The sequence below is a fragment of the Pelobates fuscus genome, chromosome 5 (genome assembly GCF_036172605.1).
Source record: "Pelobates fuscus isolate aPelFus1 chromosome 5, aPelFus1.pri, whole genome shotgun sequence".
Taxonomy (NCBI): domain Eukaryota; kingdom Metazoa; phylum Chordata; class Amphibia; order Anura; family Pelobatidae; genus Pelobates; species Pelobates fuscus.
In genome coordinates, this window is record NC_086321.1 from 366807128 (window position 1) to 366820677 (window position 13550).

A 13550-nucleotide genomic window follows, 5' to 3' on the forward strand; every position below is an offset into this window, starting at 1 on the left:
ACAGCACTTCTTTATTGAGAAGGATTCTATGTAATATCTCAGAGTAAGAATGTACACAGCACTTCTTTAATGATAAGCATTCTATATAACATCTCGGAGTAAGAATGTACACAACACTTCTTTAATGAGAAGCATTCTATGTAACATTGCAGAGTAAGAATGTACACAGCACTTCTTTAATGATAAGCATTCTATGTAACATCTCGGAGTAAGAATGTACACAGCACTTCTTTATTGAGAAGCATTCTATGTAATATCTCAGAGTAAGAATGTACACAGCACTTCTTTATTGAGAAGCATTCTATGTAATATCTCAGAGTAAGAATGTACACAGCACTTCTTTATTGAGAAGGATTCTATGTAATATCTCGGAGTAAGAATGTACACAGCACTTCTTTAATGAGAAGCATGCTATGTAACGTCATGGATACAATGTACAGGAAACTGTCCAATAACACCTGCTCTGGGAACAGTCCGTGTCTGCAATGGATCTAAAGATTCCTAAAGTTAAGCTTTTAAGCAAGCCGTCGTGAAAATGTTTTTATTCCTCCTAAATCTTTGTTTTTAGTTTTCTGAAAAATAAATAAACTGCCTTAATCCATTTCAGATGTTGGAATGGGATTGAAAATGCAGGAATCTGGTGGATCATTAAAGGACCTATGATCCTGTGCATTATAGTAAGTATAATAAATTGAGATTTGAGCACACAATACAGTTTGTGTGCATTATTTGGGATCATGATGTTAGCTACCGCTTGATCCAATGAACTTTAAACTAGAATCTTACTATTTTTTCCTAATATTCAGCAAATATGTGTTCGGGAGGTCTGAAAAATAAAATTAGCTGGCTTATTCACAAAAGTGAAAATTTGTCGGGAATCCAAAGTGAATTTTATATTTAATGGCAAAATAGCCGAGCTGGAAAAATTCTACAAGCCAACTATGCTTCCAATTTGGGTATTTTGCCCTTAAAGGAACATTATAGCGCTACAAAGAGAAAAGTGTAATCACAACACTATAGCGTCCTAGTCACTGTTTAGATCATCCCCCTGCGCAAGGGTTAATTTGTAATTTTACTAACCTTTCATCCCAAGCTGAGCTGCTCTCTCGGCGGGCTGGCCCCACCTCTTTGGCTAAGATAATCTCAGCCAATCCAATACTTTCCCGTAGAAAAGCATTGGGTGGCTAGTTTGTATGCGTGGCAAAAGAAATCAGACAGTCAAGTTTCACGCTGCAATTTCTGCTCCTCTGGTGGCTGTCAGTATCACTAGAGACACTAAAACTCTGCAATGTAAACCACTAGAGGCATTTGAACCCCGCAGCCATCTCTATTTCATTGAGATGAAGTGGTCTGGGTCCCTATAGGGTCCCTTTAAATTTGAAATTCACTTTGATGTCCAAACAATTCCCACTTTAGTAAATAAATGTTTTAGTGTTTAAATCCACGCTGCTGTAAATGGGCTCTATTTTGGAACGGAGCTTCTCCGCCTTGGCTCCCTGTCAATCATAGTTATAAGCTCTGTCCTTGCCTAACATTGGACCAAGTATGTAGCGGTGGAAAAGGGAGATCCAATAGCAAATATTTATCAAAGTGATCTAAAAAGTGTCCTTTATGTTTGGTCTGTTATTTGTTCATATTTATTAATATGTGACCATTTGAGTAAACATTTCGTGCAATAATAATATTATAGACAATTTAGTTTGCTGCAATGTCTATGCACTATTAATTGCATTGGTTTGTATAAAAATGTACACATTTTAACATTGTTTCAGGTACTGCCAGTTGTGTGGCCTATACCCATTTCTTATAATGTACAGTTTACCAGTTCCAACATTTACCCAATATCTGTATAGATCTAATATTTCCCAAGATACAGATTCCATCAGAAACCTTTCAGAGCTGAATATTTGGACATTTCATTCAGGAGTCATGCTCCGAATGATTCTTCATGTTGGTGTCAGTTGTTTATCAATTGCACACACATAGGACAGAGGTAAGCTTTATATATATTGACCATACTTAAAATATTACGTTGTTTGCAGATTAACTTCATCATATTCCTCAAGATTCTGAAAATTCTGCATTCTAAGCTAAAAGCCCAACAGGTGAAGTCAAAGGATTACAGATTGAGGTAAGCAGAAAATAAATAAAATAACTTCGGCAGGGACGCAGAATACGTTATTTTAAAATTATACGGGGCTCATTCCCGGGTACAAAATGCAGATCTGACATGGTAAACCTGGCTCTCACCCTGAATATTATTGCAATATTACAATGAATTAATATCTTCCTAGATCACGTCCCCATTTTCTTTCTTTTTAAATCTTTCTTAAAGGAACACTATAGTCACCTAAATTACTTTAGCTAAATAAAGCAGTTTTAGTGTATAGATCATTCCCCTGCAATTTCACTGCTCAATTCACTGTCATTTAGGAGTTAAATCACTTTGTTTCTGTTTATGCAGCCCTAGCCACATCTCCCCTGGCTATGATTGACAGAGCCTGCATGAAAAAAAAAACTGGTTTCACTTTCAAACAGATGTAATTTACCTTAAATAATTGTATCTCAATCTCTAAATTGAACTTTAATCACACACAGGAGGCCCTTGCAGGGTCTAGCAAGCTATTAACATAGCCGGGGATAAGAAAATCTTAATTAAACAGAACTTGCAATAAAGAAAGCCTAAATAGGGCTCTCTTTACAGGAAGTGTTTATGGAAGGCTGTGCAAGTCACATGCAGGGAGGTGTGACTAGGGTTCATAAACAAAGGGATTTAACTCCTAAATGGCAGAGGATTGAGCAGTGAGGCTGCAGGGGCATGTTCTATACACCAAAACTGCTTCATTAAGCTAAAGTTGTTCAGGTGACTATAGTGTCCCTTTAAGATTTTTATCTGACAGTAGTACATTGTATCCAACGTATATTTGTCATTTTATTTTTTTCCTCTTTTTATTCTAAGGCTTGCAAGAGCAACCTTGATATTGATCCCTTTGTTGGGAGCTCATAAATTGCTCTTTATAATCGTAAACGACGAGCAGTTTGAAGGACGTACCAAGCAAGTGCTGCAGTTTCTCGAGCTCACCACGGGCTCCCTTGAGGTATGTTCCTTTCACTCTAGTATGTTACTTTCGCAGATGTCAATATAAATTGACACTTGTATAAAAGAACCTTGTTACACCCCGCTGGCTCTCAATCAGACAACTGTTCCTATCACTTCCTAGTTTGTTAGCTCAGTGAAGCTAAACTCAAGAGGCAGCAATTGCCCAGAGCACTTGCCTTGCATAGGCTTCTCATAGTAGAACTGCATTGTGAAGTCTGTGATTGGACAGCCACATAAAGTCTGGGTGGGCCTAGAAGGGGAGGGCTTGCAAATGCTGCAGACAAGAGTTCTGCAGCTTTTGCAAACGGTTTTTAGATATACCCCCCAATTAAAAAATATATCTACTAAACAGTGTTTTTTTTATTTATTTTTTAAATTTAGACAGCGTAGTGTCTCTTCTAACTTCCTGGCAGAAAATGTTATATGGATCATATATATATTTTTTTAGAGGTCCTAATTGAAATTATCTTTGGATCATTCCTGTACTTTGAAGGTCACGCAGGATTATTTATTAAAGAGTTAATTCGCAGGAATGCCAACTAAATTTTAAGTCTTAGGACATAACTGGAAAATATTTCTAAATTAACTATATTTTCAGCTTGAATATTTTGTTCTAAAATGTAAAATTCACTTATTTACAACAATTTACAATTTAGCACATTTGCCCAGTGTGTGTTCAAAAACCTCACACTAAGGACTGCTCATAACAAAGCACAGCCGTATCAAAGTAGAGTTTCTATAGGATACATGCGCACATATTACAAAGACTTCCTATTACCTAGGACAGAGATAGGCAACCTTCGGCTCTCCAGATGTTGTGTACTACATCCCCCATAATGCTCTTACACACATAATCCTGGCAAAGCATCATGGGAGGTGTAGTCCACAACATCTGGAGAGCCGAAGGTTGCCTATCCCTGACCTAGGACATGTGAATCCGTTGAAATTTATTTAGAAAACTAGAAAGGCATGCACACATACAGCTACCTAGATACATGTTTCCAGTTAATCGTCGTTAAACAGGGTTTTGTGACCATCACTATATTACCATTTAGGGACAGACTTTAAACACATTATGGAAATAAAGCTATGTAACATAACTAAGCTTGTTCTTAGGATATATTGTTAATGATAGGATTATATCATTGATAATTCTATTTTGTTTTACAGGGCTTCCTTGTTGTAATGTTATATTGCTTTAAAAATGCCGAGGTACGTAATACACGTATGAATTGTAGATCATACACTCTCAAAAACCTACCTGTTAATATAAGTTTATTACTTAACCCCTAATAATCTCCTACCCAGACTGCTGAACGTCACCTATTCTATCAATGGCTCCTGATTTAACCATTTCATGCCTACAGTGAATGCTCGCAATAGCTTTTATTTTTTATTTATTCAATATCCTTGCCTTTCGTCTTAAAAAAAGCCAAATTCTTAAAGGACAACTGTCATAAAATTTTCACATTTAATACATTTAACGAAACGTAATGATTTTGAAAATGTATTTATTTAAGTTTAAAGAAAAATAGAAACTTTTTATCTGACTTAGCGGGCCATGTTGGGTCAGACTCTAATGTTATCAGACCAACTGCCGTTCAACCTAACTTGCTCGCTGCCGACGTTACACATAGAACGATCCCTACAGCAAGTGAGTTAGGTTTGGGCAGCAGTTGGTCAGATCACATTACGGTCTGATCCAACATGGCCTCTCTGCCCATTTGATGGTTCCTTATCTTTTAGTGCAGACTTCCCCAAACTCCGGCCCTCCAGATGTTGCTGAACTACAACTCCCGTGATTCTCAGCCTATTTCATTCATAGAATCATGGGAGTTGTAGTTCAGCAACATCTGGAGGGCCGGAGTTTGGTGAAGCCTGTTTTAATGGAACGGTGGTATTCCAGAGATATGGCAATTTTGCTTTAACATGTTTTTTTTCTTCTAAAACAGAATTCTTTTCTTGCAATTTCATTATTATCACTATGTTGCTCTACGGCCAGTTGTGTTGCAATTAAACTTTGGTATCTGCTCGTATATATTTTTTCCCCATCGTAATTGGAAGCAAGATATTAGTCCGCCTAGTCATAGTCACGTTAAAGATGCTCCTCAAATGCAGACACCAGCTTGTCCTGTTTCAATAGAAGACATTAGAAAAAAAGACACCTGTCTTTTTTTTGTTGTCTTCGCTTAAAAATCCACTTATGTTTTACAGCCCATATCCTATTTTCTGTGTCTCCCATTATGCAGTGTTTAGAAAGAGTAGTAAAAAAATAAAAAATGTTCTTTTTCAATCTTATTTTGCATTCACAAAAGGTAGACGCGTAGTTAGTACTGGTTTCACCAGGCAGAGAATCGTAGCTCTTCACTGAAAAGGTCAATAAGCTTGCTTCTGCACGAAACAATAGGCTGGTAATTGCCGTACTTGTGAAACGACCTGCGTTCAGCGTTATTTCAGACAACATTCAAGGACGCATGAGCAAAGTAGTGAACACAACAGTTCATCGGATCGCGCAAATGAGACTTCAAGGGCACGCTGCACCACAAAAACACACTAAAATGATTATGAGGCATTTAAGCCTCAACAAAAAAAAAATCTCAAATTAATTAGTAGTATGATTTAGTAAATCCTCTTTTCAAAATCAGCTTAAACTCATTTAATTAGAATACTTATGCTAAAAAATCAGGGGAAGCCAACCTGTAGCTCACCCATTCAAATGACTGTAGCAAGAAGGCTCGGAGAATTTGCGGTGCGCGCTCTGTACATCAAAACCTTATAACATTTTTTTTTTTTTTAAATAAATAAAAACAAATTCTATTCTTTAAAATAATACTGTAATCGAAAATGGTCTACGCACCAGCATTTTCTACACCTTGTTGTAATCCACAGTTTTTATTTATCCAAAGGAAAAAAAAAGGATTTTAGGCAACATGGTAGACAGACACAGCATCTCCCGTGTGATGGAATATTTTCTGTACTCATGCACAGTAGAGACCTGGAAGCAGCTCAGCACATCACATATTCTGATTGGATGCTGGCCTTACACACTGTATAGCAGGAATATATAACAAAAATTGTTGGCAAGGCCATGATGACAGCCTCACTTAGCTACCAGGAAGCAGGGCTATGATCACAGCCACACAGGGTCACCTCGTAGCAGTGCCATGATCTTAACCCCCCTTCCCCTTGGCCAAAAAAAGTTAAAATTCTAAATTACACTCAAGGCACTCAGCTACTTACACGCAGCAACACACATCACTCACAGATACCCACACACCACCACACACATCATTAACAGGCAGCTTCTCCCACAAACTGCCACAGATATTAGTCACAGCTACCTCCAAACATCACTCACAGTTACCCTCCCAGTGTAATTTTTAGAACGAACTGACAATTTCCGTGGGTCCCTTGGGCACCCACACAGCACACAGTCTTCTGTGGAAGACCCCAAATATGTCTATAGAGCTAAATTAAGGACTGCAATGAGAAACCAGAAGTGGGGGCTGTTGGTGCAGGTGCCGGTGTCACCCAGTTAGATTGCTAAACTGTTCAAAAACAATATGACAAATTACACTGGGGGGACACCATGGCAGTCTTGACACCATAACTACTACAGTGGGCTGTAATGTCTATGGTGTTTGAAATGTGCCTTCAAAAAAATATTCAGCTTATATAAAATTTAAAAAAATAAGATGACCTTGGGGCTCATTCTGCCCAGATATCAACATCATGGCATTATACTGACGTCAGTGCATTTACCAATACCTCTTCACAGGTACTATCACCTTCTGCCCATATTATTTCTGTATTTGCCCCCCTGCACTGATGCACTAATAATTAAAGGATCACTATAGGGTCAGGAACACAAACATGTGTTCCTGACCCTATAGTGTTAAAACCACCATCTAGCCCCCCTCCCCTCCATAAATATAGCCCCCCTCCCCTCCATAAATATAGCAAAATCGTACTGTATTCAAGCCTGAAGCTGTAGATCTGCATGCTGTTTGCCTCAGAAAACAAGCTATCTACTGACATCATCAGAAGTGGTAGCCTGATCCAATCACAATGCTTCCCTATAGGATTGGCTGAGACTGACAAAGAGGCAGATCAGGGGCAGAGCCAGCACAATTCAAACACAGCCCTGGTCAATCAGCATCTCCTCATAGAGGAGAATCATTGAATCAATGAAACTATGAGGAAAGTTCAGTGTCTGCATGCAGAGGGAGAAGACACTGAATGTTTGGATGCATTTTAGGCAACCATGACCCAGGAAAGATCTCTAACAGCCACTGAGGAGTGTCCAGTGAAGTTATCACTAGGCTGTAATGTAAACACTGCATTTTCTCTGAACAAATTCAATAAGCTGTAGTTGTTCTGGTGACTATAGTGTCCCTTTAATGTTACATGTTTAACACTTTCTTACCAAGAGGATGCAATTGGAGAGTCCACTTTAACGTCAAACTGTGACTCAGGCAGAGAGCGTGACTTGAAAACGCTTACAAATATTGTAAAGTCAACAATGATAAATTCATGGCATCGGACTGTGCATCTCAGGGAGGCAACTGTGACGTCAGTATCTTTTTATTCTATAACAAAACATGGTTATTAATAGGATATCAGGAGTTTAGAGGAAAATAAAGACACCTGGAGGTTTACTATGATTCTGGTCTGACAAATTGTTTGTTGAAATTAAACAAAAAATATTAATACATATGAGGAACCTCCCATGCACACACTTACTGTTTCCAAAGTTTATTGTATCAGAATTAGAGATGTCCCGAACAGTTCGCCGGGAACTATTCGCCAGCGAACATAGCTTGTTCGCAGTCGCCGCGGCGGGCGAACATATGCGCTGTTCAGTCCGCCCCCTATTCATCATCATTGAGTAAACTTTGACCCTGTACCTCACAGCCAGCAGACACATTCCAGCCAATCAGCAGCAGACCCTCCCTCCCAGACCCTCCCACCTCCATGACGAATAGGGGCGGACCGAACATCACATATGTTCGCCCGCCGCGGCGACCGCGAACAAGCTATGTTCGCCGGCGAACAGTTCCTGGCGAACTGTTCGGGACATCTCTAATCAGAATACCTTCTTAATTACAATTCAGAAAGGAAATTAATTCTACTGCTTTCATTAACAGGTAAAAACAGAGCTCCGAAAACAATGGAATCTCTTTGTTCTACATTACATTCCGTGTCAAAGTTGTTTTTTTGGCAACAAAGGGAAGTATCCAACAAGGTCTTCCAAACCGCCAAAGCAAAAATACTTAGCAAAGAATGGATTCTATCAGGATGCAAGGCATTGTAGCAATGTCCAGCTTCTTCACGTTACTCTCAACGTGTCCAAAGACTTGGATCCCCAGACAGCCATGTCACTGGAATATTTTGCAAGAGGAAGTGTATCGGAAAGTAGTGATGGAGGCTTAACGTTGGGCGAAACTATTGAGGAGACCTTCGAAGAATGTGAAACTTAATGAAGGGTTTTTTTTGTTTTTTTTTTAGAGACTTTTAGTATGGATGTTGTTCTTGAATGTGAAATAGTGAATGCAGTCTTGCTTTTAGGAATCTGTTATATGGAATTTCCTGCTCTTCATGGGGTTCATTAAATTTCAAGAACATGAGATTTCATAAAAAATTATCCTGAAGAACACTTAACAACTTAAATGGTTTACAAAGCAACTTCTTGGAATAAGGAACCAACCTCAGTAAAGAAGACAATACAGATGAATACAATAATGATTTATGATACACAGTCATATGAGCTCACGAACAATTACACAAACAGCCAAGGAAGAAAAAAGTGGGAAAGATTAGCATAATTAATTAATTATGCAAATGTAAAAAAAAATCATTGTATGATGGATTTTTTTTTTTTTTTTAAACATAGGGATACTACGGTGGTGATAAAAATTGTTGGACAAAATCTGGAATGCAAACATGGCTAGCTATCATTTTGTTCGGAGAACCTATACTTACCGTTATATTAATGATGTTCTATGCAAAGTTCTGCTTATGTTACACTCGTACATGTTGTTCCCACACAAAACCTTTTTCTATAAACATCGGCACACAGAGATCCCATGCTCTCCGTACATCAGTACAAAGCATTCTGCATGTCCTATGAACAGCTGCTCAAAACACTCAACGCGTAATGTAAACAGAAGCTTCTAACTTTCTTAAGTGTTTCACTGGTGACCTGACTTAATTATCGTTTTAAGTGTTCAGTAAAAGAAGTCTTGCTGCTAATGGCCTACAAGGACAGCACTTGGAGTGTCGACTTTCCTTCGTTTACCATGCATGTGACAAATCTGCTATGGAGAAGGAACGAGAAATACGATGAAAGGACGATAGTTCTTACAGATATTATCTCACTACTATAATAATGGACTTGTAATTGTTTGCCTGGGAATCACAAACTTTATATTCTAGAGGGCTGAAATTTTTTTTTCCAGAGGGCACGAGGTGAACATCACCCTTAATGGACATAAACCATCTCTTACCAGTATCTAACTTGGTCGGATTACCAAAAATGTGAATTTCCTTTGTGTCATCTGGCATAGATTAGCAAATAGAGCTGGTAATGCATAAATGAATTGGTGGCATTTTATAGGGCACCCGAATTCATCTAAACATTGTGTTGGCTTAAAAAAATAATGTATATATATTTCTAAATTCAAGGGGAATTCCGGGTTGAAACTAAATAACCCATATTTTATAATGCAAAAAATAAATAAATAAATGACCCCAAATAATTAACGTTGTTCAAATTCCCACAAATTGCATCTTTGTATCCAATCTTTGCTCATTCCAGCAACTGGCATGGCTAATTAGGAACTTTTCTATGGAGTCAGAACTGACTGCCGCAGTTGAAGTGCAGACAATGCTTTCTGCGCCCAGTCTCAGTCCTATTCATACTGAGGTCTTTCGTTAGCTTGTCGTCCAGCTATGAGCTGAACTAAGACATCCAGAATGCTTTTCACTGCCTGCCCATAATTCTTACAATTGGGTAAGCAATCACTGCATGTTATGAACGTAGGAATGAGGCCATAATTTCAGATCACAGTATATGTAAGCATTTCCTAATTTTGTATTGTGAAATGCACATTTGATTTGTATGGACCAGTTATAACTCCACATTCTATTTGAGACAATGTACTAGTTTCAAGTTATTTAATATGTGTTACAATTTATTCTGTACATTCATGTCCTACTTCACCTGAATGAAAGCAGGCAATTCAGCTGCTGGTACCTATGCCTGACATAGAAGCATACCTTTTTCACCGTACAAGTGTGTGCTACTGTTTTTTTGTTTCCAAATCACTGCTGCTACGAGTAACAGAACACAGAGAGACTAAGGCAGGGACGTACCTTGCTCCATAACCTATTGTGTCACTTATTGTATATGGAGTGTTTAATTATCTTTAATTATTATGTTTACCTTTTTAGAAATAGTATTTAAAATCATCTAAAAAAAAGGGATTGTTAGTTTAAAATAAGTCAAAATAATTTGATTATAAAAGGGACACTAAAGGCACCCTAAACATTTGAATTTGTTGAAGTGGTTATGGTCCCAGGAGTCCATGTGCGCAGGTCCTGCATTAATGTTAAACAGTTTATTCACTATTTAGACAATATGCTCAGCCCCCAGCAGGCATTTAATACTGATGCAGGACCTAACACCTGCATTCCTTTCACGCAGTTATGGGGCCTACAGTTTCCCTTTAATAAAAAGCAATACTTTTTTTTTTTTTTAGGAACTATTCAAACTAAACATGCAGATCAAATGTATCTCATAATGGAACAAGGATTATAAATTCTGTTTATATGGAATATTTTCCAGAGATATCCATGGAAAATGTTCTGATTAATACCCAGCAGCTCCTAGATTATACGTACAATTTACTTTTATAAAAAAACCTATACAGGCAAGGCTGTTCTACGAGGCTGGAATAATTACGGCCTTCTCAGTATGCTAGTTAAATCAGCTTTTTATTGAGGAGTCATTACATTTATTTAACCATCCTGGCACAGGTCCTCCAAATCTGATTGATACATGTATACATTATCTATAGATTGTGAGCAGGGCCCTCTCCATATCTCCTTTCTATAATTGCAAAGAGCTTCAGAACATAAAGAGGCTATATTAATGATGATAATAATGAATAATAATAATCTATATACATAGGATTTAGGGCACAATTTAGAATCCTGGTGCTTGCTTACAAATCAAACATAACGCTGCTCCTACCTATCTATCCGCACTAATACACAAGTATGTCCCGTTCAGACGCCTATGCTCTGCCTAAGACCTGGATCTATCCTGTTTGTACTCGTATCTCTGAAGCCCACCTTCAAGACTTCTCTAGGGCTGCGCCGTTCCCGTTAGACTCTCAGCCAGTCTCAGTTTCCTTCAAGAGATAATTAAAAACTCACTTCTTTAGGAAAGCATATCAAATAAACTGTTAATAACAGAGGGCTATGGCCGGGATACATTTTGCCATCACGTGGAAGCAAGTCCAATTCATCACACAGGATGAATGGAAAAAAGTCCTATACTGACTGAAGTTGCATTCACCTTACAGGCACCTCTACTTGTGGGTTTGTGAATAGTCAATGTAAATGATATGCACCAAGCGTATTTTTAATTTTTATTCTGGATGATTAATAAATTAATTCCATATGGAGGAGGAGATTCAAGGGATCCTGATTTGCATGCTGCACAAGATTACTGAGCTACATACAGCACAGCTCTCTCATAAAATTCAAGGGGGGGGGATCAGGGGAGAGGGCTATAAACCTACTACAGTATTCATGTCCCTACTTAGTTTTAAAGCCCCCAATGAATGCATAAAAATAAAATAAAAACGAACATAAGTTACTGATTCCCATTTTTTCCCAGCGCTGAGTCTCCCTCAGCGTTGCTGCAGCCTCCTCCTTGCATGATGTCATCCTTGAGGTGCGTTTGAAGCCGCGCTCCCAAGCCATTTAATTACTAAGATATTTAGATTTGGGGCCACTAGGTAAGGGGAAACAACAATAAGCACTATAACAACAAGTACAGTGTTCCTTTAAATGGGGCAGTATATCAGAATCTCAGAATTGTGTTCACTTATTTTATATATAAATTGGAGACTACCTTTAACGTTGCATTTTAACATCACAGACAGATTTCTTTGCAAATGTGTTTTAAACTACCTGTAATGCTGTGTTTTTTAATTAACTAACCCTTAAAATAAAACATGGTTAGTAAAATACCATTATTTGAAGATATCTGCATTTGTGCAGCGAATTACACGTATTATTTAATTCTTGCTTTTAATTTTTTTGTTACCATTCCCCATAGATTCTTTGTTTTGCTAGAACATTATTTTTTTATTTTTTTTTTTAAAGTAAATACACTGAAATTGGAACTAAAATATTTTAGCGCTGTTGCAAGATAAAAATGTTTAATAGTACATTTTATATTGATTTTGAATTCCTCTTCTTCAATGTGACAAATGTATGCCACTTTGATGTAAACATCTGTATGACGGTTTACGTAAAAATAAGAAATAAAATAAAAAATTGTAAAGTTACCACTGCAAAAATAGTCAAAGTATGACAGAGAACAAGAGAATGATTAATAAAACACTCAAATAATGTAATTCTTAAAATGTATTTAGTTTTATACACCTCCGTGAAAATAACTGATCAGATATGTTTTGGTAAATAAAAGAAATATATAATTTGGTATTATTTTCATAAAATTATTTCAAACACTATTTTCTTGTGAATGCTTTGCTATTTTAGATATTTTTTGATGATGTACATTTCTGTAAATAATAAGTGTTGTGTATGTTTTACTTAAATTTATATAGTCACATGGTACCGAAATTGTAGAGTATGCAATGTGATAATATATGACATTTGTAAATTGAGCACACCTATTTTGTAATCATTTTTTTTAATTAAAAGTGGATTGTTTGTGTATTTTCTTTAAATCAATAATAAAAAACAAAGAAAAGAAAATGTTACTTGCGCTTTCTCCTTAATCCCTATGTATATTTAGACAAATGGAGGTCATTTAGTTGCTCCAATGGCCATTGGAGGGAATGCCCGCCTGCCAACGTCAAGGCAGACCCCCCTAAGCGGGTCCTAACACTGACCCTTCAGCCTGCTTCCTTGAGCTTCTGGCAAAGATATCTCTAATGAGACAGAAAGGTGTATTTTTTATATACACCCCTTTACTTATTAACCCTTAATAGGGAACACATGGGATGGGTAGCAGCATTGTAACCAGGCTGTGTGATACAAAGTAAATACAAATACAAAAAGAGAAGTCCTGCGCTTAAGCAGCAAGGACTACAACACACATCAGCCCCAATATATAGTAAAAACCAAAGAAAAGAAAATGTTACTTGCGCTTTCTCCTTAATCCCTATGTATATTTAGACAAATGGAGGTC

General features: G+C 37.4%; 1 protein-coding gene across 2 annotated transcripts in view; it reads left to right on the forward strand.

Annotated features, from left to right (window-relative positions):
* The window catches only part of GLP2R (glucagon like peptide 2 receptor), a 90653-nt gene extending 82035 nt beyond the window's left edge, over nucleotides 1-8618 (forward strand). For both annotated transcript variants that reach the window (XM_063456085.1, XM_063456086.1), the window contains 5 exons: nucleotides 608-677; nucleotides 2043-2131; nucleotides 2960-3098; nucleotides 4271-4312; nucleotides 8248-8618. In XM_063456085.1, the coding sequence (XP_063312155.1) occupies nucleotides 608-677; nucleotides 2043-2131; nucleotides 2960-3098; nucleotides 4271-4312; nucleotides 8248-8580 (673 nt within the window). In that variant the 3' untranslated portion in view covers nucleotides 8581-8618. The remainder of the gene's footprint in view (nucleotides 1-607; nucleotides 678-2042; nucleotides 2132-2959; nucleotides 3099-4270; nucleotides 4313-8247) is intronic.
* Nucleotides 8619-13550: the final 4932 nt, after the last annotated feature.